We start from the raw sequence: 27,441 nt of genomic DNA, 5'->3' as shown, positions 1-27,441 counted from the left end.
TTCTGGTTGATTGGAAGTGTTTTGGCCCTGAGGAGAGTTCTTGGGAACCCCAGGAAAACATCCAGGTGCCTGGAATCCTTTTTCTTTCCAGCCGTAGGGGGGGCACGTAAGGAGGGGGGGTACTGTCATGCCGCCACCGCGGCCGCCTCCAGCTCCTGTCTCTCTGCCGCCGCGGCTGCCCCCAGCTCCTGCCTCTCTGCCGCTGCCTGCGTCCATTGCGTCACCTCCCCCCGAGCCCTGCTGTACTCACCGGCTCTCGGCGTCCCGGAGAGCGCCCGCCCTGGCTCCTGCTCCTGTCATCCTTTGGGGGCGCGCACGCGCGCTGAGTTCAGTGGCACACACGCACCCCGTTGCTAGGCAACCATGCCTGTCAGCCCAGCCTCCTCCCCAGCCTGCTCCATGGCTTGGAGGTTCCTGACCCAGAGTCCTCTGCACACTCTGCTTATCAGGCCGCCTCTTCCTCCGGGCTGTGCCTGACCGTCATTTGTGCTTTACAAGTGATTCTGGCCCCACGTCCTCTGACGCTCTTTGCCTTCTCTATTGCTAGCCCTGTCGCCTTGTCTGTGCCCTCACGCCCTCCGTGTGCTTTCTCCTAGTGCCTGCTCTCCAATGTCTCCATATCCTGCCCGTGTTCCCGTACCTGTGTTCCAGCTGTGTCTTCCTGACAGTGACGACCATCTGTCCGTGTTCCTGTGTCCCAGCCGTGTCTCCCTGCCAGTGTCTCCACCCTCTCCGTGTTCACGTGTCACAGCTCTGTCTGTCTACCACCAGTCTGCCTTGTTCTTCGCTGAGGTCTCTTGTTCCGTCCCCGGGTACCAGCTGCCGTGGTGATAGTCTCTCTCGGGCCTGCCCCTAACGCTCCCTGTATAGGGGGGGCGGTCCACCTGGTCCGGTCGCCCAGGGGTGGTTTGTTATCACGGTCCAGCGGGTCCACCCTTGGAGGTCCACTCATCCTCACAACTACTTCTGCTCTAAATACTATTTCAGTGCAGCAGTGATCGGTGAAATAGAACTGCTATCCTATTTGACACTGCTTAACTCTGCCCCCGCCTTCTGCTTGTGATAACTTTCTTCTGAAGATGCATATCATTGGACTGTAAAGCTGCATATCACGAGCCAGGGACGTTTTCTAACTCATTAGCTAATCTTTGTATGGACTCATTTAATATTACTATAGCTTGATGTGCAAATTAAAACTTTATTGGAACAGTTCTTTATTTTTTCAAGTTTGCCTGACAAGCCATCTAAAACATTAATTCTTTTCAAGAACTATCACTTGAAAAGTTCGTAAAACTATTATGTAATAGTTGTGTCCAACTGATTCTGAAAGGTTAAGCTGATCCGCTAATGGAAAATATGTTCCTCTCTTCATATCATATTTGCTTATAGGCTAAAATACAGTTACCAGCTCTTTTCATTTCTTTTAACCATAATATAGTGTATCTATCCTTTAAGGAAACAGCTTTAAGTTGACTGTAAACCTTGCAGGTTCATTTATCATATACTTAAATCTGCAGTGGGTGAACAAACTGTATTAAATGCAGTTGCAAGTACCCTAACATGCTCTCAAGTGTCGGCATAAAAATGACTGAAAACACGATATGTCATGTATTGAAGATTAAATGCACAATTGCTCTCAATCTAGGACAAGATCCTCCTTTAGGAAAATGTTTGGAGTACATGATAGCATGGGAATAATTTTCTAATAAAACTCTCAGGCACTTGTATGATCAGAAAAGACACTTGTTGTAATCTCATACATAATTCAGCGATCAGTAGAAAATAGAACAATACTCTAAGGTGCTTGGCACATATTCATAGCCATCCAGGCGCTCAGTATTTTACTCCAAACAGACAACAGAAGAGTAGGAAATCTCTCGTGAGAAAAACAGAGATTTTGTTTTCACTGCCATAACTAGTAAATGGATTACACACATCCATCAGACAAGAATAATGGGAATTTCATTGCTACAAAGATTCATTTTAGATCAAAACTTCATCTACTTCATTAAATTGTAAGCAAGAAAAGAAGGGCTATGCGGGCAGAGTACAGAAAATTACACAAATGACTGCTGCCTAGTGATGAATACGTAATACAACACAATGGGGGAATAGTTTATTTCTTCCTCCTGTCCAATTGGATAGGTTGCATGATCGTGTATTCCATTTTAATTACTGAGATCCCCACATTGAGCAAAAATGTGACCGCGCATTGTCAGAATTTACGACAAAATTGGGAAAAAGAAGTCAAAGCATTTTCCCCAGGTGTTGGATTTGTGGAGACCACCTGGACTCCTGGAGGATTTTATATATTTCTCTATGCAATGCAAAGACTTTCTGTAGTGCTTCCAGAAGGTTTCCAATTTGTGACCCCAGAATTCTGACCCCAGAATTCTTTGTCTTCAGGTGGAGCCTGTCCAGTTTCACGCTAAGGGGGCTGGCAATAGGGCGGGGCATAGAATCAGTGTGGCCTGTAAAAAGGAGGCACGGTTTACAAAAATGTTTAGTATAGAATCTACGCTGCCACTTCCAAAGTTGGCAAGTATGATATATACTATTTGGCAGCGTACTCACTTTGCATGGTAGAAGAAAGTAGGGATTAGTAGGGACTGATAGGGAAGCAGTGCTTGGGCAATCTAAAGTAGCCATTGGACTGTTATAGTTCATGTATGGATGGCAGTTACGGAGATTTATATGTATTAGATTAGAGTCACAGCAGCGCATACGCTCTCATCCAAAAGAATCGGGCTGATTATGCTAATCACACTTGAATCAAACTGTGATCATAGTATGATCCGATTCTCTCAGATGAGAAGATGCAAAAAAAATCTCTCCATCTTCTCCATTGTGTTAGTACATGAAAATCGAACTACACTCAGATGTCATGCGAGGACAATACGACGTTTCCCACGTACGCATTAACTTGCATATCCGAGTGCACTCCGATAATCAGATACAACTCGGGCATACTGTAATTTTTTTCTTCAGACCGAGATGTCATGTGCACGGCCTCATAGTATAACATTGGTCCAATTGTGATCTCATGTTTTGTCAGATCACACCCGGACTGATAATACGGTTGCCTGCACGAACCCTTACATTGTAAAATGTGAGTGCCATAACATTCTTTGTCTCATTTAAAGAAAAAAATTGCTTCATTTCTCATATGTCTTTTTTCAACTCTGTAGATAAGCAATGATGTACAGAACCATTGTGACATATGACATATATTCCCATATGAATATCATTTAACATTTTATATACTGTAGTCATTATATATACAGCTCTAGCAAAAATTAAGAGACCACTTTCAAATGTTCAGTTATCTGATTTTTCTCTGTATAGGTATATTTTTGAGTAAAATGTAAATTGTTCTTTTAGTCTATAAAGTTCTGACAACATGTCTCCGAATTTCCAAGCAATAATTTTTTTTTTCCTGATAAGAAATGGTCAAAGTTAAAAAAAACAGTGCTTTCAGACCTCAAATAGTGCAAAGAAAACAAGTTCATAATCATTTAGAAACAACAATACTAATGTTTTAACTCAGGAAGAGTTCAGAAATCAATATTTTGTGGAATACCCATGATTTTTAGTCACAGCTTTCATGCGTCTTGGCATGCTTTCCACCAGTCTTTCACACTGCTTCTGGCGCAAAAATGTAAGCAGTTCTTCTTTGTTTGATGGCTTGTGACTATCCATCTTCCTCTTGATTACATTCCAGAGGTTTTCAATGGGGTTCCGGTCTTTAGAATGGGCTGCCCATGACAGGGATTTGATGTGGTGGTCTCTTAATTTTTGCCAGAGCTGTATATATAGTGAGAAGCACCATAAGATTTCCACAGGGGCATGAAGATCCATCCATCATAGCCAGTGGCTATGCAATTAGAGAGGACAAAAAAAATGTGCACTTATCATGGATTCATAGCCTATAGCAATACTGGGAAATTATCTTTTGATTTGCTGTATTGCCTGTAAGATGATTACGGTATATGGTAAAGAATAATCTCCATATTGCAAAAGAAAGCTTGAAAGAAGCTTCACTTGGATATCATGATTTTTCTGCAGAGGGTTCACTGTCCACAAAATCACAATAGACAAGACTGGTTAAGCAGTGATCCTTGAGATCTACCCAGACGGCTACCCACCATGGATAGGAGCTGTTTTCACTGATTTTGTCAATGGATAACCAGGACTGGATACTGGTCAATTAGATCAGGAAAGCCAAAATTGGTTACCAGGGACAAGCTAATATCGAATTAGGTCTGGTAAACATTGGACCTTTGAGCTTCCAGGGTCATGAAACTTCCTCATTCTCAGTGATAAATAGCATGCCCATTGGGCTACTGATCAGTTCTCCACTGGACACATTGCAAATAAATTACTAAGATCATGACAGTATCCCAAAAGAAATTAGATAAGATCTCAAGGGATCAATTTGGGATGGACCCAAATTTTGCTTATAAATTCTGGATAGTTGCCCACTTAAATACCCGTAACAGGATACTTGCCTGTTACAGTCAAAACAAACAGAGCAATCAAAATAAGCTGCAGTTTTTAACAGCCACTTATAAGCTTACATGTAATGGCAAAAGTATTTTGGCACCGGTGCTACACTGTAGCTATAAATAATATAAAAAAGTAGCAGGCGCAGTCTGTGTAAATCTACTCACTCACTATTAATAAAATATATATTATACAAAACAGTATAAACAGTGTAAAATTTGCATTGTTTTTTCAACATACAAAGAAAGAGCAATGTATGTAAGCAAGCATCAGTAGTGATAAGATATTTGAAAAGAACAATACCTTCCATGGTATAATGGTGCAAAAAAAAAAAAAAAAAAAAAGTAGCCTGAAATGTATAACAAAAAGAAACTGATTAAGGAGAACCAAGGGTCGCCCCAAGTTTGAAACAAAAAGGCTGGGAAATTGAAATCTAGGGAAGGTAATGATCATAGAGAGGAAGTAAAAAAATGGGATATGGGGGGAGACAAAGAGAAGATAGATGTCGAGTGAAATAGAAAAGGGAATCTATGGGTAGACTTAATGGACTTATAACAATTAGTAAAGTTGAGGTGTGAGAGGATCAGAATGAAGATGGGTCATCTTAAGATAAACCTTTATAATGGGGAGGATAAAAAGGCATCCCAGCCGAACCATTTATTGGCAATTTTGATCTTCTTCTCCTGTGTCTGCATTATTAACATTTTATCAGATTATTTTTATTGTTTTCTGAAGGGAATGGGGACACAATTCACGCAAGGATATTTTAATTTACAAACATTAGGAACAAGAGGCAAAAGGTAAGGGAAAAGGAGGGGAGAAAGAGAAGGAAAGGATAACTTTAATAGGGTAAAAGGGGGAAAGAAAACGAGGAAAGGATAAGAAAGAACTTGTAAGGACACCAGAAAAGGTAAGCGTACAGTAAAATGATAGTTTAAATGAAGCAATTTTCAAAATGTAGTATAAATTATATGGATTACCTCATATTGAACAAGAAGGAAAAGCATGCTAGTATAAGAAAAACAAACATAAGTAACTTTGCATTTATTCCTGTGTACTTTTGCCTGGGTCGAAGTATAATTCGACTTGAGACAAAAAAGTTCGATTTTGAAGACGAACAAGGAAATGTTTGAAATTATACCCATGGCTACAAATTCTGTCACCAAATTGTATTCCAACAAATATGAACCTAGCACTCAACTTAAAGGTATTTGTAAGGCGGTTTATTGTAGTACACGAAAAAAGACGTTTCGGTCAATGTGACCTTCTTCAGTTACGTGTGGTATATAGATTGTGTAGAGCTTATAGGCATCTATCAGAAAGGACGATGGTGCTTTAGGCATTGAGGAGAATGATCTTTCTAAGGTAATGAGCTTAGACACCGCATTGGAGGCACGTTTGCCCCTCTCCTATATACTGACAAGCTCATTACCTTAGAGAGTTCATTCTCCTCAATGCCTAAAGCACCATCGTCCTTTCTGATAGATGCCTATAAGCTCTACACAATCTATATACCACACGTAACTGAAGAAGGTCACATTGACCGAAACGTCTTTTTTCGTGTACTACAATAAACCGCCTTACAAATACCTTTAAGTTGAGTGCTAGGTTCATATTTGTTGCTTTAACGGTTTGGGAACCTAACCTTAGCACCATCTTGAGTTGTGCTCACGGTGTTCTTTCTATACCAAATTGTATTCCAACGTGATAGCTCAAAGTTATAATCCAATCAGTTATGAGAATATATTAACCTTTATATTTACCTTAATTAGGGTTTAATATTGAGTTGGTTTAGTAGCTGTGGGCCTTCACCTGGACAGGAAATTGTAAGATTTCTGCATCCCTGATGACCAGTCCTGTGAGTTAGCAATCTGTGATTTAAAGGCAGCCTATTCTTCATTACTATGTTTAAGATCCACGATGTTTGTTTCATTTTTGACCATCCTACTGTTAGTAGTCTTAATTTCGGATGATACACCTGAGAGATCTGATTCCAGAACTTGTTGTATTGTTAGCAATAATTAAATTATTGACTTTTTAATACAAAGTTCTGATACTGGTTTAGTGGGGTCAGAAGGATTATCAACTAGGTCAATCCCATTAAAAAAAAACACAAAAATTGCGCTTGGTTTAAGTTGGTATACATGCAGCACAAAAACACATGTTCACATCGGCCATAAAACATACAAAACCTACAAAAAACAAAATGAGCCAAAAAAACAAGCTAAATTTTTGTGTTTTTTCTTTGTATTTTTGCATTCTGTGCAAGCTGGGGTGTGGCCTCTGTTAGGCGTCAGGTTTCTGCGTCTGCTCTGCAGGACTCTAGAGCCTCACATTCTGCGGTTATGAGGGTGAGCTGCATGTCAGGACTTGGTTCTCCGATTGTCTCGCATAATAAAATTAAAGCACAGGTGCGGAGGAGACAGAAAAAGTAATTTTTCCATCTAGCACTCAGCCGTGATGTATATCTTCATTATTGGATAGAAACATCTCAGAAGGTTGTTCTCAACTTTTGAATTCGGATACACACTGCTCCTCTGCCTCCTGGCTTCCTGCTTGCTTCGGGTTATTGGACGGTGCGGTGACCTGTCAAACCAGCACAATGGTCACACTGCTGGACTGAACAATGCACATTCTGATGCTGCTGACAGAGGCAGCAGTGCATCTGTAGCATGGGAGTAGCATAAGGGCAATGAAACTGGCTGGATCAAGCAATCTGACCTGTTTCAGAGAAGCACTTTCTGGCTGTACAGCAAAAGCTTGTGGACATGCGCTCCTTGTCTAGGAAACTGGCCACTCTCATATTATGTAGAAATTGGCTGGTACCGTAGGCAACGAGCAGACAACAATGGAATTAAAACTTCTATTCTTGATAATGGTGAGGAATTTTAATTAAAGTGATTGTTCACTACAAAGACCACTTCTTAAACAAAATGTTAGACCCTGATAAAATAATAAAACCTTTTCTCACCACCCGTGCCGACTCCGTTCCCGAGGTGTCGACACATGATACGTGCCACCCAATCAGCACAGGCGCCACTCTCTCTGCCTTCGGACAAACTGAACATGAAGAGGAAGTCCAGGCTGCAGCTGATCTCTGACTTCCTCTTCATGTTCAATTTGTCCGAAGGCAGAGATAGTGACGCCAGTGCTGATTGGACGTCGGAGTCACATGTGACAACACCGCATCACAGCCCAGGGAGAGCAAGTGCCGACACCGCGGGAACGACATCAGTATGGAAGGGGAATATAGGCTTTATTATTTTTTGGGGGTCTGAACATGAAGTTTAAGAGGAGGTTGTCCTAGTAGTGGATAACTCCTCCAAGGTAAATTGCAAAGTCACTGGTTTTCACAAGCATTTTACAATTTTAACCATTTTAGAATGGCAGGGTAATGTTGTACAGAGATTACAGTAGGTTTTGTATGTCTCTCATCTGTATCTCCATGGTCTATGAGAAGATGCTGAATTCTGTAATAATCTACTAATATATCAATTACCATTTAGGGCTCATGCAGATGATTGTCTATCGGTCCTAGTGTTGTCTGACAAACTCAGAATAATGTTATTCTATGGAGCCCTGCACATGTCTGATTTTTTCCTCAGTCAGAGACGGTCTGGGTAAAAATTCTCTGCATGCCGGAGTTTGATCCTATATGCGATTCACACTTGCACATGCAAGTCAATGAGTACATGGAAAACAAAGGACTGCACTTGGATGACATCTTAGCGCAGTCCAATTTTCACCGACTGACAGAATGGTGAAGATGGAGACCTTTTCTCCATCTCCTCCTCCGATCATAATATGATCACACTTTGATCAAACTGTGATTAGTATAATCGACTTGATTCTCTAGTATGGAAGACTAGACAGCGGACAAAGAGAAAAACAAATGATCACACAGTCCATATTATATGCAAAGGTAAAAAATCATTTTATTAATTTAATGGACAAAATTACAGTTACAGGTGACAACATCAACATGTGCTAACAGCTCAAAACAGTGGGACACCAATGTGGTGACTGGAACAACCCCACAAAATTATAATAAATAATTCAGTGGTAAAAAACAAATGATTTAATAAACATTCCCCCAGGAAAAGCTCCCAAAAGTAAATGGTATTAGACTGAATAATTCAATTTAAATCATTGCCAACACTCCTATAAGACTCTAGGTACATAGTCATAAATAACTCCCATTAACACCGATCGCAACACAGTCATAGTCATAGCTTCACATATAGTGACAGAATGAAAAAATAAATAAATGAACATACCAATAGTGCTTTCACTGATTATCCGGGAAGCCCAGGGGAAAGGTGGGGCCCAGTCAGCACACAAGCGTCACCCCGACGCGCGTTTCGGCAAAGTCTTTGTCAGGGGGCGTGCCTTGTAGTGTAGTGAGGGGTTTAAAAAGGAAGCTGGAACCAATCGGACGCAAACCGGAAGTGTTACAACAAATTAACATGTTGCCAGGGCAACATCCACAGCGGGCACTCTCACTGCGTCAGCCCGGGATATACCGGGATTTTCCCCACGGTAGCATCTCACCAGGAACCCAGGAGGAGAACAGCCCGGAGGGGAGCCCAATATATAATAAAATATGTATCTCCGGTGAGCCGTAATGGGCGCATGCGCACTCGGAATCACTCATATGAATGGCTGCATCCGCGTCGAGGGAGGGAGGAGCTGAGCCATAAATCATGTGACACGGCAAAATACCGATCCATGGAGACGCCGAGAATAGTCAGACATAAGGGGTAAGAGGCGCATGCGCACCTGGCCACCGGCACTGAATCAATAAATGGCAACAGGCATCTACTTACATGTGAATAGAGGTATAAATACCGCAAAAAGATGAAATATACTATAATAAACGGGCAGTTATAATATAGCCGTCACTGGGCTCAAATAAACATTATGCCATGATGATAGATTAAATATCTTATATAATGTATACAGATATAATTAGCTCCAGTGACATATTGACTGCACAAAATCATACAGGGCAATAATATAAATAATACATAAAAAATCTAAGATCATATGCACATGTAAATAGAGTTTTAATAATAATAAATAGTCAAAAAAACGACCAACTATCAGCAATATGAATACTCGTGCATAAAACAGACATAATGCAAAGTATCAATACATGAATGAAGAAGAATCAATTAATTATATACATGACTGACATATACACGAGCACTAGTATACACTGTAACATGAACATCGCAAAAGACAGTTAATCTTCATGGAACACATCATAGGAAGAAGATAGACCGGAATGAAGGCCAAGAGAGAACTAGCGATCCTAAGAAGTGAAAAAGGAATTAGTTAAAATCATAAAATAATAAAAACAAGAGCTGATATAACGCAGATGGTAATAGACTCAAAACCGCCTTTTAGAGTCACAAAATGGGAACAAAATTGATCTGCTTGTTCAACCCCCTCGGATGCATGGTGTTCAAAGTCCAAATTCAGCGGGACTCCAGCTGAGCCAGTCTCTGCGATACCCTCCCCCCACGGATAGTGGCATCGATAGAATCGATGCCCCTAACCCGGAGCAAGGAGGCATCACAGGCATGGCACAACCGGAAGTGCCGCGGTATGGTTTTAAGGGAGGATGCATCCTCGTGGTCTGTGGCCGCTAAAATCCCCCAAACATGTTCCCTAACATGTACTTTAAAAGGACATGTAGTTAACCCGACATAAATGAGTCCACAAGGACATGTGGCAAAATATACAACACTAGCTGAAGAGCCCGGCGCTGCCCGGGCATAGTAACTAACTGTGGTTAGTTATAGCAAATTATAATTATCCTCCTTCCCATAGTCCCGTGCCCATATACCCATCATACATATCCTCCATCCCATAGTCGAGTGCCCATATACCCATCATACATCCTTCATCTCATAGTCCCATGCCCATATACCCATCATACATATCCTCCATCCCATAGTCCCGTGCCTATATACCCATCATACATATCCTCCATCCCATAGTCCCATGTCCATATACCCATCATATATATCCTCCATCCCATAGTCCCGTACCCATATACCCATCATACATATCCGCCATCCCATAGTCCCGTGCCCATATACCCGTCATGCATATCCTCCTTCCCATAGTCGAGTGTCCATATACCCATCATACATCCTTCATCTCATAGTCCCATGCCCATATACCCATCATACATATCCTCCATCCCATAGTCCAGTGCCCATATACCCATCACACATCCTCCATCCCATAGTCCCGTGCCCATATACCCGTCATACATATCCTACATCCCATAGTCCAGTGCCCATATACCCATCACACATCCTCCATCCCATAGTCAACCATTATGACATCATAATGAGCGGCGGCAGGGCTTGCAACCTATGATGACATCAGCGTCGCCATGGCAACCATTGTGACATCATAATGAGGGGCGGGGCTTGATACGCACACACTGTTTCCCCAGTATGCAAATAGGGGCATTATGACATCATAATGAGGGGCGGGGCTTGACATGCACACACTTTTTCTTCAGTATGTAGATGGGGGAAAATTTGCTTGGTGAATTGGAACACGCGGGGTTAAAATTTCGCCTCACAACATAGCTTAGGACGCTCTCGGGGTCCAGACGTGCGACTGTGCCAAATTTTGTGGCTGTAGCTGCGACGGTGCGGATGCCTATCCCGGACATACACACACACATACATACACACACACATACATACACACACACACACTTTGAGCTTTATATATTAGATTACGGGTATTACATGTAATGTGTTTCTCAGTATGATATGTTTTTGATTTGTCGGCATTATAGAAGGTATTACATCTTTCTATGCTAGGGCAAGCGACACATCGACCACAAGGAATGCATCCACCCTTCTGGACTCTGACATCTAAAAATGTTGGCTTAGAATTGCCTATGTAGTGACTTCTTACCAAAAGGTCACGCAAATTCTTGGCGCGCCTAGTAGAGATTGCTGGTCTCTCAGTAATATATTTCGAGAGAACTGGATCAGCCCTCAAAATGGGCTATGATTTTGTCAAGGCTTCTCTCACACGAGCAGATTGGGCATGATAATCTGTAACAAACCTTACTTTGCCATCAGTCTGTCTAATCGACGATTCATATAATAAATCATGACGTGAGGTATGGTCGATGTGTTGCTTGCCCTAACATAGAAAGATGTAATACCTTCTATAATGCCGACAAATCAAAAACATATCATATTGAGAAACACATTACATGTAATACCCGTAATGTTGTATATTTTGCTACATGTCCTTGTGGACTCATTTATGTCGGGTTAACTACACGTCCTTTTAAAGTAGGGAACATGTTTGGGGGATTTTAGCGGCCATTGACCACGAGGATGCATCCTCCCTTAAAACCATACCATGGCACTTCCGGTTGTGTCATGCCTGTGATGCCTCCTTGCTCCGGGTTAGGGGCATCGATTCTATCGATGCCACTATCCGTGGGGGGAGGGTATCGCAGAGACTGGCTCAGCTGGAGTCCCGCTGGATTTGGACTTTGAACACCATGCATCCGAGGGGGTTGAACGAGCAGATCAGTTTTGTTCCCATTTTGTGACTCTAAAAGGCGGTTTTGAGTCTATTACCATCTGCGTTATATCAGCTCTTGTTTTCATTATTTTATGATTTTAACTATTCATATTGCTGATAGTTGGTCGTTTTTTTGACTATTTATATTTATTAAAACTCTATTTACATGTGCATATGATCTTAGATTTTTTATGTATTATTTATATTATTGTATGATTTTGTGTAGTCAATATCATGTCACTGGAGCTAATTATATCCGTATACAATATATGAGATATTTAATCTATCATCATGGTATATTGTTTATTTGAGCCCAGTGACGGCTATATTATAACTGCCCGTTTATTATAGTATATTTATTTTTTTTGCGGTATTTATACCTCTATTCACATGTAAGTAGATGCCTGTTGTCATTTATTGATTCAATGCCGGTGGCCAGGTGCGCATGCGCCTCGTACCCCTTATGTCTGACTGTTCTCGGTGTCTCCATGGGTCGGTCAGTTGCCGTGTCACATGATTTGTGGCTCGGCTCCTCCCTCGCTTGATGCGGATGTAGCCATTCATATGAGTGATTCCGAGTGCACATGCACCCGTTACGGCTCACCGGAGATACATATTTTATTATATATTGGGCTCCCCTCCAAGTCTGTTCTCCTCCTGGGTCCCTGGTGAGATGTTACCGTGTGGAAAATCCCGGTATATCCCGGGTTGACGAGGTGAGAGTGCCCACTGTGAATGTTGCCTTGGCAACATGTTAATTTGTTGAAACACTTCCGGTTTGCATTCGATTGGTTCCAGCTTCCTTTTTAACCCCTTCACCCCCAAGGGTGGTTTGCACGTTCATGACCGGGCCAATTTTTACAATTCTGACCACTGTACTTTTATGAGGTCATAACTCTGGAATGCTTCCATGGATCCCGGTGATTCTGACATTGTTTTCTCGTGACATATTGTACTTCATGTTAGTGGTAAAATTTCATTCAAATAACTTGCGTTTATTTGTGAAAAAAACAGAAATTTGGCAAAAATTTTGAAAATTTCGCAATTTTCCAAATTTGAATTTTTATGCCCTTAAATCACAGAGATACGGCACACAAAAAACTTGATAACTAACATTTCCCACATATTTACTTTACATCAGCACAATTTTGGAACCAAAATTTTTTTTTGTTAGGAAGTTATAAGGGTTAAAAGTTGACCAGCGATTTCTCATTTTTACAACACCATTTTATTTTTAGGACCACATCACATTTGAAGCCACTTTGAGGGGTCTATATGATAGAAAATACCCAAAAGTGACACCATTCTAAAAACTGCACCCCTTAAGGTGCTCAAAACCACATTCAAGAAGTTTATTAACCCATTAGGTGCGTCACAGGAATTTTTTTGAATATTTAAAAAGAAATGAACATCTAACTTTTTTTCACAAAAAAAATACTTCAGGTTCAATTTTTTTTATTTTACCAAGGGTAACAGGAAAAATTGGACTGCAAAAGTTATTGTGCAATTTGTCCTGAGTACGATGATACCTGATTTGTGGGGGGGATCGACTGTTTTGGCGCATGGCAGAGCTCAGAATGGAAGGAGCGCCGTTTGACTTTTTCAATGCAAAATTGGCTGGAATTCAGATCGGACGCCATGTCACGTTTGGAGAGTCCCTGATGTACCTAAACAGTGGAAACCCCCTACAAGTGACCCCATTTTGGAAACTAGACCCCCCAAGGAACTTATCTAGATATGTGGTGAGAACTTTGAACCCACAAGGGCTTTACGGAAGTTTATAACGTACAGCGGTACAATTAAAAAATCATATTTTTTCCACAAAAATGATCTTTTCACCCCAATTTTTATTTTCCCAAGGGTAACAGGACCCTAAAAGTAATTTTGCAATTTGTCCTGAGTATGCTGATACCCCACATGTGGGGGTAAACCACTATTTGGGCGCATGGCAGAGCTCGGAAGGGAAGCAGCGCCATTTGATGTTTTTGGCTGGAATTGAGATCGGACATCATGTCACGATTGGAAAACCCCTGATGTACCAAAACAGTGGAAACCCCCCACAAATGACACCATTTTGCAAACTAGACCCCCTAAGGAACTTATCTAGATGTGTGGTGAGAACTTTGAACCCCCAAGGGCTTCACAGAAGTTTATAACATAAAGCCGTACAATTAAAAAATCATATTTTTTCCACAAAAATGATCTTTTCACCCTCAATTCTTATTTTTCCAAGGGTAACAGCACCTTAATAGTTATTGTGCAATTTGTCCTGAGTACGCCGATACCCCACATGTGGGGGTAAACCACTATTTGGGTGCATGGCAGAGCTCGGAAGGGAAGCAGCGCCATTTGACGTTTTTGGCTGGAATTGAGATCGGACACCATGTCGCGATTAGAAAACCCCTGATGTACCTAAACAGTGGAAACCCCCCACAAATGACACCATTTTGTAAACTAGACCCCCCAAGGAACTTATCTAGATGTGTGGTGAGCACTTTGAACCCCCCAGTGCTTCACAGAAGTTTATAACGCCCGGGCGTGAAAATAAAAAATTCGTATTTTTTCCACAAACATGATCTTTTAGTCACCATTTTTTTTATTTTCCCAAGGGTAACAGGAGAAATTGGACCCCAAAAGTTGTTGTCCAATTTGTCCTGAGTATGCTGATACCCCATATGTGGGAGAAAACTACTGTATGGGCACACGTCGGGGCTCGGAAGGGAAGTAGTGATGTTTTGGAATGCAGACATTGATGGAATGGTCTGCGGGTGTCATGTTGCCTTTGGAGAGCCCCTAATGTACCTAAACAGTGGAAATCCCCCACAAATGACCCCATTTTGAAAACTAGACCCCCTAAGGAACTTATCTAGATGTGAGGTGAGCACTTTGAACCCCCAAGGGCTTCACAGAAGTTTACAATGCCAGGGCATGAAAATAAAAAAATCGTATTTTTTCCACAAACATGATCAATTAGTCCCCAATTTTTTTATTTTCCCAAGGGTAACAGGAGAAATTGAACCCCAAAAGTTGTTGTCCAATTTGTCCTGAGTATGCTGACACCCCATATGTGGGAGAAAACTACTGTATGGACACACGTCAGGGCTCGGAAGGGAAGTAGTGACATTTTGGAATGCAGACTTTGATGGAATGGTCTGCGGGTGTCATGTTGCCTTTGGAGAGCCCCTAATGTACCTAAACAGTGGAAACCCCCAACAAATGACCCCATTTTGAAAACTAGACCCCATAAGGAACTTATCTAGATGTGAGGTGAGCACTTTGAACCCCCAAGGACTTCACAGAAGTTTATAATGCCAGGACATGAAAATAAAAAAATCGTATTTTTTCCACAAACATGATCAATTAGTCCCCAATTTTTTTATTTTCCCAAGGGTAACAGGAGAAATTGAACCCCAAAAGTTGTTGTCCAATTTGTCCTGAGTACGCTGACACCCCATATGTGGGAGAAAACTACTGTATGGACACACGTCAGGGCTCAGAAGGGAAGTAGTGACGTTTTGGAATGCAGACTTTGATGGAATGGTCTGCGGGTGTCATGTTGCCTTTGGAGAGCCCCTAATGTACCTAAACAGTGGAAACACCCACAAATGACCCCATTTTGGAAACGAGAACCCCTAAGGAACTTATCTAGATGTGTAGTGAGCACTTTGAACCCCCAAGGGCTTCACAGAAGTTTATAATGACCGGGCATGAAAATAAAAAAATCGCATTTTTTCCACAAACATGATCAATTAGTCCCCAATTTTTTCATTTTCCCAAGGGTAACAGGAGAAATTGGACCCCAAAAGTTGTTGTCCAATTTGTCATGAGTACGCTGACACCCCATATGTGGGAGAAAACTACTGTATGGACACACGTCGGGGCTCGGAAAGGGAAGCAGTGACGTTTTGGAATGCAGACTTTGATGGAGTGGTCTGCGGGTGTCATGTGCGTTTGGAGAGCCCCTGATGTACCTAAACTATTGAAACTCCCAACAAGTGACCCCATTTTGGACACTAGACCCCCCCACGGAACTTATCTAGATGTGTGGTGAGCACTTTGAACCCCCAAGTGCTTCACAGAAGTTTATAACGCTCGGACGTGAAAATAAAAAAATCATTTTTTTCCACAAAAATGATATTTTTGCCCCCAATTTTTTATTTTCCTAAGGGTAACAGGAGAAATTGGACCCCAAAAATTGTTTTGCAATTAGTCATGAGTAGGCTGATACCCTACATGTGGGGGTAAAAGACTGTTTGGGCGCATGGCAGAGCTTGGAAGGGAAGGAGCACCATATGACTTTTTCAACTCAGAATTGGCTGGAATTGAGATCAGACGCAATGTTGCATTTGGAGAGCCCCTGATGTGCCCAAACAGTGGAAACCCCCAATTCTAACTCCAATCCGAACCCCAACACACCCCTAACCCTAATCTCAGCCCTAACCCTAACCCTAGCCCTAACCCAAGCCCTAACCCTAGCCCTAACCCTAGCCCTAACCCTAACCCTAACCCTAGCCCAACCCTAGCCCTAACCCTAATGGAAAAATGGAAATAAATACATTTTTTTTATTTTATTATTTTTCCCTAACTTAAGGGGGTGATAACGGGGGGTTTGATTTACTATTTATGGCGGTTTTTATGTTTGGCAGCTGTCGCACGCTAAAAGACGCTTTTTATTGTAAAAATAGTTTTTGCATCACCACATATTGAGAGCTATAATTTTTCCGTATTTTGACCCACCGAGTCATGTGAGGTCTTATTTTTTGCGGGACGAGTTGACATTTTTATCGGTACCATTTTCGGGCACGTGACATTTTTTGATCGCTTTTTATTCCGATTTTTGGGACGCAGAATGAACAAAAACCATCGCTTCATGAATTTCTTTTGGGGGAGTGCGTTTACACCGTTCCGCGTGCGGTAAAATTGATAAAGCGGTTTTATTCTTCGGGCCAGTATGGTTACAGCGATACCTCATTTAGGTCTTTTTTTATGTTTTGTCGGTTTTATGCAATGAAAACTTTTATATAAAAAATAATTATTTTTGCATCGCTTTATTCTGCGAGCTATAACTTTTTTATTTTTTCGCTGATGATGCTGTGTGGTGGCTCGTTTTTTGTGGGACAAGATGACGTTTTCAGCGGTACCATAGATATTTATATGCGTCTTTTTGATCGCGCGTTATTACACTTTTTGTTTGGCGGTATGATAATAAATCATTATTTTTTGCTTCGTTTTTTATTTTTATTTTTTAAGGGGTTCGCTAAAGGGGTTAACTAATGGGACAGTTTTATAGGGCTTCGGGGGCCTGCAGGAAAGGAGCCCCCCGCAGCAGCGCTGCACATTGCGCTGCCGTGGGGGGCTCAGGGAAGCACGGAGGGATCCCCCTCCCTGCCGATGCTTCCCTTTAACTCCCGGTACACCGCGATCATGTTTGATCGCGGTGTGCAAGGGGTTAACGTGTCGGGGGCGGTCCGTGATCGCCCCTGACACATTGTGCCGGGTGTCAGCTGTGATAACCACGTGGGCGCCGCTGATCGCTGAGACGTACTATCCCGTCCATGGGCATAGGGGCCCAGGTCCCATGGACGGGATAGTACGTCGGATGTCAGGAAGGGGTTAAAAGCCTCACTATGCTACAAGGCATGCCCCCTGACGAAGGCTTTGCTGAAACGCGCGTTGGGGTGACGCTTGTGTTCTGACAGGCCCCCACCTTTCCTCTGGGCTTCCCGGATAATCAGTGAAAGCACTATTGGTATGTTCATTTATTTATTTTTTCATTCTGTCACTATATGTGAAGCTATGACTATAACTGTGTTGCCATCGGTGTTAATGGGAGTTATTTATGACTATGTTCCTAGAGTCTTATAGGAGTGTTGGCAATGATTTAAATTGAATTATTCAGTCTCATACCATTTACTTTTGGGAGTTTTTCCTGGGGGAATGTTTATTAAATCATTTGGTTTTTACCACTAAATTATTATAATTTTGTGGGGTTGTTCCAGTCACCACATTGGTGTCCCACTGTTTTGAGCTGTTAGCACATGTTGATGTTGTCAACTGTACCTCTAATTTTGTCCATTAAATTAATAAAATGATTTTTTACCTTTGCATATAATATGGACTGTGTGATCGTTTGTTTTTCTCTTTGTCCGCTGTTAAGTATTTTACGATCAGTTCCTATTCATGTCCAATATTGCAGTATCATTACCCTTTCTGATTATTAGTAATTAACTATGATACTGATATTTTTGCTGAGTTGTTTTCTTATGGAAGACTAGAGCATGACCCTAGCCTAGCTCATATTCTTTTTACACACACCCTATGTACTGTTTATACAGTATAGAAGTATGTCTAATATCTACTATATGGCCTTCCCCAATTTATGAAACAACGTGGAAAAAACAGGGGACATTTCCTTTAAGTGAACACATTGATTTCAGATTGTATTCGGCTGCACATGGCAATCATTGTAAAGGTAGGACTACATGGTGAACCTCGCTGGCCGCAGCGTCATGGAGCAAAATCCAATCCTGCCAGGATCCCTAGCAAAAATGCCGTTGCTTTGTAGCTTTATGTGGTTCTTCCTCTAATACATTGTCTTTAAGATTCATTTAGTCTCCTCCACTCTGGAAAATCGCGGCCAATGATATCTTCCATTTAGATACAAATATCTAGTATGCGTACTCACTAATAATTGTGTGCGCCATCTACTAAAATTCACTTTCATTCAAGCCCTTGATCATGTTTAATATTAAGAAGAATAAAAAAAGAGAGAAAATAGCACAAAGAGCGAGGCCAATTATTCCTCTCAAGTGCTCGAAGTCAATTCTGTTCATCGAGATGGTCACATTACAAAGGAGTTCTCTCTTTTTATTAAATTCTTTGTAGGCCGTGAAATGGCGGCTTAGTGCAAGGAATCAGTCAGTCACTACAGGATGAATCCTCTAATCTCCATCCCTTAACTCTCTTAGGAAAAATATCGCTCTATTTTCGGCACATTAAATGCTATTCCAGGTACCAGAATAAATGAGAAAATGATTGAAAAGTTAATTACAAATTTTACACCAGACACATTGAAAGAGAAAAGGGAGCGCGACTAAAGTACCAATTAATTTTTCATTCCAAACACTCTTTCTTTTAATGTCTGATGGACAGCAAATGTATTTCATTGCATCAGCCTCTCGCCTCTTAATTTCCCATGGCCATTCTGCTTTTAAACAATAGCCGCTAGAATTTATGTTACTCATTTTAATATTTATGGGTAACTGATGTCAATTGAGTTACTGTATAATTTAGTTATGCTGGGATATGGTATGTTTTTGTCATTATGATTGATCAGACCACAAAACATTTATCTAAGCACAAAGCATGTATTTCACTTTAGACTCAAGTATCTAGAACAAAGCTTGGAAATTTGTAAGAAACGGTGACTTCATTATAAGATGTTGGTTTATCCTAGATTCATAGCAGATTCATTTTGGAGCTACTTTAAAGGGAACCTGACAGCAGGATTGTGCACAGTAACCTACACACAGTGTCATGTTGGCACCGTTACAGTGATTAATGATACCTGGGTGATGAAATCCGTCTTGTGGTTGTTGATTAATCTTTATTTTCAGTTTTGAGTTAATGATATGCTCATGCTCCGGGACGGGGCTTTATGTGGTTCTCTGCTTAGTTATTCATACTGATGGCTTATGACAAGTCACTGATCCATCAGTGACCTGCCCCCTATTTTTTGAACTGATTATTATTAGTGATGAGCAAGTATATTCGTTGCTCGGGTTTTCCAAACCAGTCATACTGAAGGATGTTGCAGGCAGCAGATCGCTCTCCACAGCGTCTCCAGACTCTGTCACGTCTGTGAAGAGCACAGTGTGCCAGTGGCAAATTTCCCAATCCTGGTGTTCTGTGGCAAATGCCAAGCATCCTGCATGGTGTTGGGCTGTGAGCACAATCCCCATCTGTGGACGTTGGGCACTCAGACCATCCTCATGGAGTCGGTTTCTAACCATTTGTGCAGACACATGCACATTTGTGGCCTGCTGGAGGTCATTTTGCAGGGTTCTGGCAGTGCTCCTCCTGTTCCTCCTTGCACAAAGGCTGAGGTAGCGGTCCTGCTGCTGGGTTATTGCCCTCCTACAGCACCCTCCAAGTCTCCTGGTATACTGGCCTGTCTCCTGGTAGTACCTCAAGCCTCTGGACACTACGCTGATAGACACAGCAAACCTGCTTGCCATAGCTAGCATTGATGTTCCATCCTGTGGCTGGTCTTTAAAGACATATGAAGAAAGCAGCAACAGAAGGCCATTTGAAGACCCCTAAATGTCATGGTAGCATATCAACTCACTGAAATTGCACTGTGTGGGGGGTTAAGGGCATACTATACGGCGTACAACAATTTCTTTTATAGTTAAATTCTGCTGTCAGTGTTTCACATCTTAATGGTGATCAGAGCAGAGGCTGTATAACACTACACCCTTCCTCAGTTCCTGAGCCCACTCCATGCTCCCACAACCACAAATATATGTTGAAGTGCAAATACGGGTTAAAGATGACAAATCTACTTTAATTACAAACTCATAACTCTAAGACAAAATCAACATCAAGGGCCCCAACTATCTCAGTTTTTTAATAGTATTGGTCTTCTCATACTGGCCAAAGAAATTTTTGGAACAAAGATTGAAATGTGGGTTAAAATCTGCAGCATAAATTGATATGTTGTGATTTTAAATCCGCAGAACAGGTCAATTTCTGCCCTGGACTTCCAGACAAATTGGTATCAATGAGCGATAATAGAAGTGGGGTGAGCACTACCCTCTTGTGGTGGTTAATTTAAAGACGGTGATAGAAGCTGTGGGGCGGTGCTGATATCACTCACCCTGCTTCTATCACTGTCCCCTGATGTCTCATTTCAGAAAAAAAGATGGCGATGTCAGAAGCAGGCAAATTGGAGGTGGCAACCAAAAATGCAGGCTGAGGGGACAGAAGATGTGTGGCAATAGTGATCAAAGTTTAGAGTAGCAAGGACTGAAGAAGTGTGGCAGCTACAACTGATGATACTGTCACTTCTAAATGACCCTCCTGAAACGGGACATCATCCGGGGATGGCCGTGACAGAAGCAGTGGTAAATGACCACAGCGTAGCCCCCTAGTGACATTCTGTTTCAGGTGGAATGATAAAAGCTGCGGCGAAGTGACTTCAAGGCTACCTTCTTGTGAAGTTTATCTTTTGATACCATCCTCAAATGAAAAATCACAGGAAGTAAAGAAAGAAATTACAGATATACGAATTAGCAGGATAGGGATAATAGTAGAGAATCTTAAAAAAGTTTTTTCATGAAGTAAGTTAATTTTGATCAACATTTTAATCATTAAAGCTCCCCAATTGACTGTGATTAAAAAAAAATGCTCTTGCACTGAGATAATCTTATGAATGAGCCCCTGCTGTGTACTGTGTAATGGCTGTGTCTGACTGTACAGGAACATGATTTGGTTTGATCATACCATATCTCCTGGGAAGAGGAGGAAGCAAAAGAGAGGATACAGACATTGCTGAAAAACGGGCAGGGAAATGTTTTGCCTCACAAAAATTATCAGCTGCGATCCGATGCTGTAATGTCTGTACACTCTTGTGAGTCCTCCCCTGCCCAAGACCTGTGGTATGATCAGACCATATTCCCGCATGGTCAGACACAGCCATTACACAGTACACAGCAGGGGCACATTTATAAGGTTATCTCGGCACAGGAACATTTTATTTACACACATCCAATTATTATTCCAATGTCTATTAATTAAAATGTACTTTATTTGTGGGAAAACACCTTTATGGTTAGATATTGATATTTATAAAGGGCTCTAAGTATCAGGCAGCCCCTTTTAAAGTAAATTCTGTATTTTGTCACAATTTTATTTCTAGCTCCAAAGCTTTTCAAAGAGAAATTTTATGAATGGTGGGTCAATTCTTCTGTTGAAGAGCTCCGAATCTAGGTGGAGCTCATAAGCCTACTGTATATAAATTTATTATTAATTTTTTTAACCAATAAATTTTTATTGAATTTTAAACCGATACAAGTCATACAGTCAGCACAGAGATAGTAGAATCAGTAATAGGTACATCACATATGACTTGGTTCCTAGAAAAAAGGAAGAATCAAGGAAAACTGTAGTACAAAAATTAGGGCTCAAATGAACTAAGGGGGTGGGGTGAGAGGGAAAGGTATACATTGGTCCATGAAACATTAACTGATTTTCATCATGCGGTAATTATTTAGTTTCAAATGCATTGTAATAGCATAAGTAAGAGTGGTATTGGGTTTATAGTTGCGTGTGTAAAGGTACTGTCACACTTAGCGATGTACCAGCGATCCTGACCAGCGATATGACGTGGTCAGGATCGCTGGTACATCGCTAAGTGGTCACTAGTTAGCTGCCACACAGGCAGATCTCACCAGCGACATAGCAGCGGTCGGGGGTCGTTACTTACCTGTCAGACGAGGCGATCCTGACGTCCTTCCACCCGCGTCCACGCATCGCTCGTCTCCACAGCAGGAAGCTGACGATGAGAAATGGTCCAGGACGTTCTCGCGCGATCAGCGATAACCAGCGGGGGAGCGGTCGGAGGTAAGTATCAGACATAGCGATATCGCTAGCAATATCGCTATAAAGTAAAAAAAAACAGTGACGTTATAGCGATATTGCTAGCGATATCGCTTAGGCTGGTTTCACATTAGCGCTTTTGTGCGCAGCGCATCGTGCGCACCCGTGCGCATGCGCACTGCGCACCTATACTTAACATGACGTGCGCATGGTCTTGCGCATACTTGCGTTTTCGTGCGCATGCGTTTTTTTATCTTTTGCGCCAGGCGCGCCAGACGCAACATGTTGCATTTTTGGTTCCGCCCTGTCTCGTCAAAAAAACGCATGCGCACGCTTGCGCACGGAATGCGCAAAAACGCCACATTGGAGCCTATGGGAACGCATGCGTGCGCATGGTCTTGCGCACGCTTGCGTTTTTTTGCGCATGCGTTTTTGAGTTAAACAAGTCTAGAATGTTCTCTAGACAATGGAAAAAACGTCACACTTAAAAACGCATGCGCATAAAAAACGCCAACGCATGCAAAAAACGCATGTAAAACGCAAACAACGCTGCGTTTTTTTTACACATCAGCGTGCGCATGACGTTAAAAAAACGCGCATTTGTTTTGCGTTTTTCTTTGCGTTTTTTATGCGCCCGATGCGCTGCGCAAAAAAACGCTAATGTGAAACTAGCCTTAGTGTGACAGGCCCTTAACAGTCAAGATCTCTATGCATTAGATTAGCGTTTAGGTTAGATGGCTGATGGTTAGATGTGGTTTAAGTTATAATGTCTATCTAATAGCTTGCTAAGGACCCAACCTTTGTCGGGTTTTATCGGCACGTTGGCAGTCTGGAGCTAGAAAACTTTCGTATGAAATGTGAGTCTACCCTTGCCCAGATTTCCTCCATTGATGGCAGTGACGTGGATTTCCATTTTGAGGCTAAACCCTGTCTGTCTGCCGTTCATAAATTTAATATTGCGTTAAATGGAAATGGTGTACATTTATAGGGCGTATACTCCTCCTTTTGGTGGCAGCATGAAAAAAATTATTTAACATAAATAAGATGTTCAGATCTTATAATAATAATAATAATAATAATAATATACTGTAAGAAAAAAATCCCCACAGAACGGTTTTACTGTGATAGACTTAAAAAAAAGTCTGATTTGACAAAGAATGATCAAAAAGGACAATACCAATGGGTAAAACTGTGTTATCCTCCATTAAAAAGTTGCTTCAGCTTAACTTTCTTATTCATAAATTAATGGTACATTAAATTGTAAGTACAGTTGCAATATAATTTAGCAGAAAAATACCTGTTTTTTCACTTACCAGCCTCCACCTCTGCCCCTAATGGCATACTCTAATTATTTACTCTGATTTTACTTCCCAAAACATCAGTTCAGAGATCAGATTATTATTGCTGCTTATAGAGGTCTATAGAGAGTGGCGGGGAGACGAGGAGGAAGGAGCTTGGGGTAGAGAGACACACATAAGCATGTTTCAGCTTCTAGTGCTGGATTCAGAGCTGCACTGCTCAGTACTCCATGCTGATGCTGCTTCTTCTGACTACATAGATACAGGAGAGCAGGAAACCTCATGTTTGTGTGCGGTGTGTATGGAAGACATAATAGCAGCTACTCTCTACCCGCTAACTCAGAAACAACTGAAAGTTAGAGCTAAAACCAATAAAAGGGAAAACTTAGAGGAAGTCTTACAAACAAGACAAATAATGATCAGAAATAGTGTTATTCCTCACGTACACGATTTTTATGAATTGTTACAGTTAAACTTTACCAATCAACAAGAAGAATGGAAACAACCAACATTTATTCTAAAAACCACCAAGAGAAAATACACATTCAACGTTCCCAGATACCAGGTGTATTACTGTTTTATGTGCTAAATTAGACAATGACTGACATACAAGTATCTTACCTATGCCTGGAAGAGTCACCTAGCTTAAGTTTTCTTTGTGTGTGCAATATCCCCTTCATGCAATTAATCACCAGTGGAACCCTGAAGAGAACACCTAGCCGTGATCTAGTGGCCACTGTCCTGCTGAAAAATAAAAAAGTAAGAGATACCTGATATGTGGATCAAGTAGTATTCTCAGATTTTCCTATGAAAGAAATGTAAAAGTGTATTGACTATTAACTAGTTAAAATATATATTTAGTTAATAGCCATTACTGGCATTACTCTCTCATAATGCAGCAGAACAGCATGGAAGAAGCCAACTTCTTAGTAGAAACACATTTTGAGGATGGAATTTATGGGGTCTGGGGTCAGAATAAAAGCAGTAATTATGTAAGAGTACGTTCTTTTTTAAAGTCAAAGTAACCCTCCATGCTGGCACTGATGAAAAACTGACTACACTTCTATCATCTACACTAACTGGTACACCCACAGCCATCTCAAGTATCCCGATCTGGCCACCGCAGTGACATGGCGTAAGATAGAGGTAAGCTTGAACCACATCTCCACTGTTTTTCTTGTGAGAAATGCATAGTATTAGTTACTTTTCAGTGCCAGGACAGAGGGTTGCTTTAAAGAGGTTGTCCAGTCTAATATGACATTACTGCATTCATCCAATGTGACTACAGGCTAGAGAATTCTACCATAGTGTACACTGCTCGAGAAATCCCAGATGACGGTACCGGGAATGGTGGTCAAGTGATCCCAAGTATGCAGTATGTATACTCCCGGCCAGAACCAGAACTAGACTGTTTCCGTCCCGTTCATTGCAAGTGTATTGCACAAGACCGGGAACAGTCTAGTTGTGTTCTGTCTGGCAGAGTGCATGTTGCACACTTGCAGTCATGTGAACGCCATTCCTGGCGCTGACACCCGAGAATTGACTGCACACTTGTCATTTTAGACCGGACAACCCTTTTAAGCTGTACTGAAATGAGTCAGGCTGTGCTGTAATACCAAATACCACTAACAGAGTGGCACTCTTTATGGAAAAACTAGACCCTTTTATCTACTCTAACACAAACCTTTTAAAGGTTTGAACAGAATTTTTTTTTTAAAGTGCCAAATAGCAGGAAATGTTATAAAATATCCAAAATAAGCATTATTCACCTGTTAAATCCACCCACCGCACCAGCGACACACCACTGATGGTCCTCGCTGGTCTTGGCTGGCTGTCTTACAACGATGATGTTTTGGCTGACCACTGCCCTGACTCACAGAAAACGCATAATTGCTGGTGCCAGTGATTGTCATCAGAGTTCACTCGTACACAGTAAAAATGTCATAACTATATAACACCGGGTGCAGGGGATGACCAGGTGGTTTTAAGTTATGTTGTTATTATTTTCTGACATCATCCTTTTAAAAGTATTGGCCACTCTATTGTTATTTTCACACATGTTGAGGACATAGTTTTGTAGCACTTTCTAATATACAAGTATTACAGGTTCTGCCCTGATCGTTTTCTTTGTGAGGCCATACTTGAAAACTGGAGCAATCTTCCACTAACTACACTGCTTTCAAGTTTTTAAAATTCCACCAATGGATCCTTGTTACCCCTTAGGCACCAACTTAAAAAATTACTTGACTCCTTCTAGATAAAAGTTCATTTGTATTTCGATATTAAATAATGGCAAATATATATATACTGTATATACATGTATGTTTTGTGGTACAGTAAAGGGTGTTTTACTGGATGGGAGATATGTTTCTCCCAGCAGGTTAATGTTTGGCCGGGTTTTTCCCTAAAGACAGGACCTGCGATGATGTCAGGGTCACGTGATCAGCCCATGTGATGTCTATCTCACTGGTGGGAGGGGTTGGACCCTATGTAATGGAGGTTGGTAATTGCCACAAGGAGTGTGTGTTTCTGGAAGCTACAGGAACTTGGCGGGACTCCGCCTGAAACTTGTATACAGGATCCCCATGCTGCAGGACTATAGCAGCAAGACACGGAAGAACCCCAGGAATGGCACTTGGCGGATGCCGCAGGACCTGACAGCCGCTTAGTTAAGCCCGTCCTGTGCAAGGGGTGAGTCTGGGACCAGTGGTTCTCCTAGCTGGAGTATGTGTATGGTTTTTCCTTATGTTCTGTTAAACTGCTGGTTACTAAGTGACATTAAACCACTGAAACTGGACTTTATGCCTGTGTGTTGCCTCGTTACTGCCGCCCTGCCACTACCTACCAGAGCGAATCCCTACAATTGGTGGACTGAATGCGGGCAGAAGCAGTGAGGCCAGGCTGTTTTTCTCATTTTTTGATTTGTACCCCAGCCTATGTCCTGGGTGAAACGAGTGGCAGAGACCCAGGCGGGGAATTTTCCAGAAATGGAGGCCACGGTAAAAACGCTCATAGAGGCCATGCGACAGCAGCAGCAGGCTATGCAGCAGCAGGCTACACAGCAGCAGCAGGCTATGCAGCAGCAACAGGAGGCCATGCGACAGCAGGCTATGCAGCAGCAGGAAACCAATCAGCTGTTGATACAGCATATCACGACAGCGCAGACAAAAGGAGCTGACCAGGGAATCCATGAGGTCCGGAAAGCGGTTCGTATAGCAATTCCCAAGATGGAGAAATCGGACGATGTGGAGGCGTACCTGGAGATGTTCGAAGGAGTCGCTGAGAAAGAGAAGCTACCCCGGGACCATTGGGCGGATGTCCTTGCTCTGTTTCTGACCCCAGGACATTTGAAGGCGTATCAGGACCTACCCACAGACCAAAGGGCGGACTACACAGTCGTCAAGGGTGAGATACTGGCACATCTTGGGGTAAATGTGTTTGTGCGGGCCCAGCGGGTACACCAGTG

The 27,441-nt window shown here is 41.9% G+C and overlaps 1 protein-coding gene across 3 annotated transcripts in view; it reads right to left on the bottom strand.

The window, feature by feature from the left end:
- Positions 1–27,441, bottom strand: part of CNGB3 (cyclic nucleotide gated channel subunit beta 3) — a 226,683-nt gene that overhangs the window by 118,151 nt on the left and 81,091 nt on the right. For 2 of the 3 annotated variants that reach the window (XM_073550539.1, XM_073550538.1), the window contains one exon: positions 24,597–24,719. The exons of the other annotated variant lie outside the window; for it this stretch is intronic. In XM_073550539.1, the coding sequence (XP_073406640.1) occupies positions 24,597–24,719 (123 nt within the window). The remainder of the gene's footprint in view (positions 1–24,596; positions 24,720–27,441) is intronic. 3 annotated transcript variants of the gene reach the window in all.

Source organism: Dendrobates tinctorius, unplaced genomic scaffold, assembly GCF_039654945.1.
Source record: "Dendrobates tinctorius isolate UK_male_01 unplaced genomic scaffold, ASM3965494v1 ptg000165l, whole genome shotgun sequence".
Lineage (NCBI taxonomy): Eukaryota > Metazoa > Chordata > Amphibia > Anura > Dendrobatidae > Dendrobates > Dendrobates tinctorius.
Note: the sequence above shows the minus strand (reverse complement) of the source record. Positions and strands in the feature narration are given on the sequence as shown.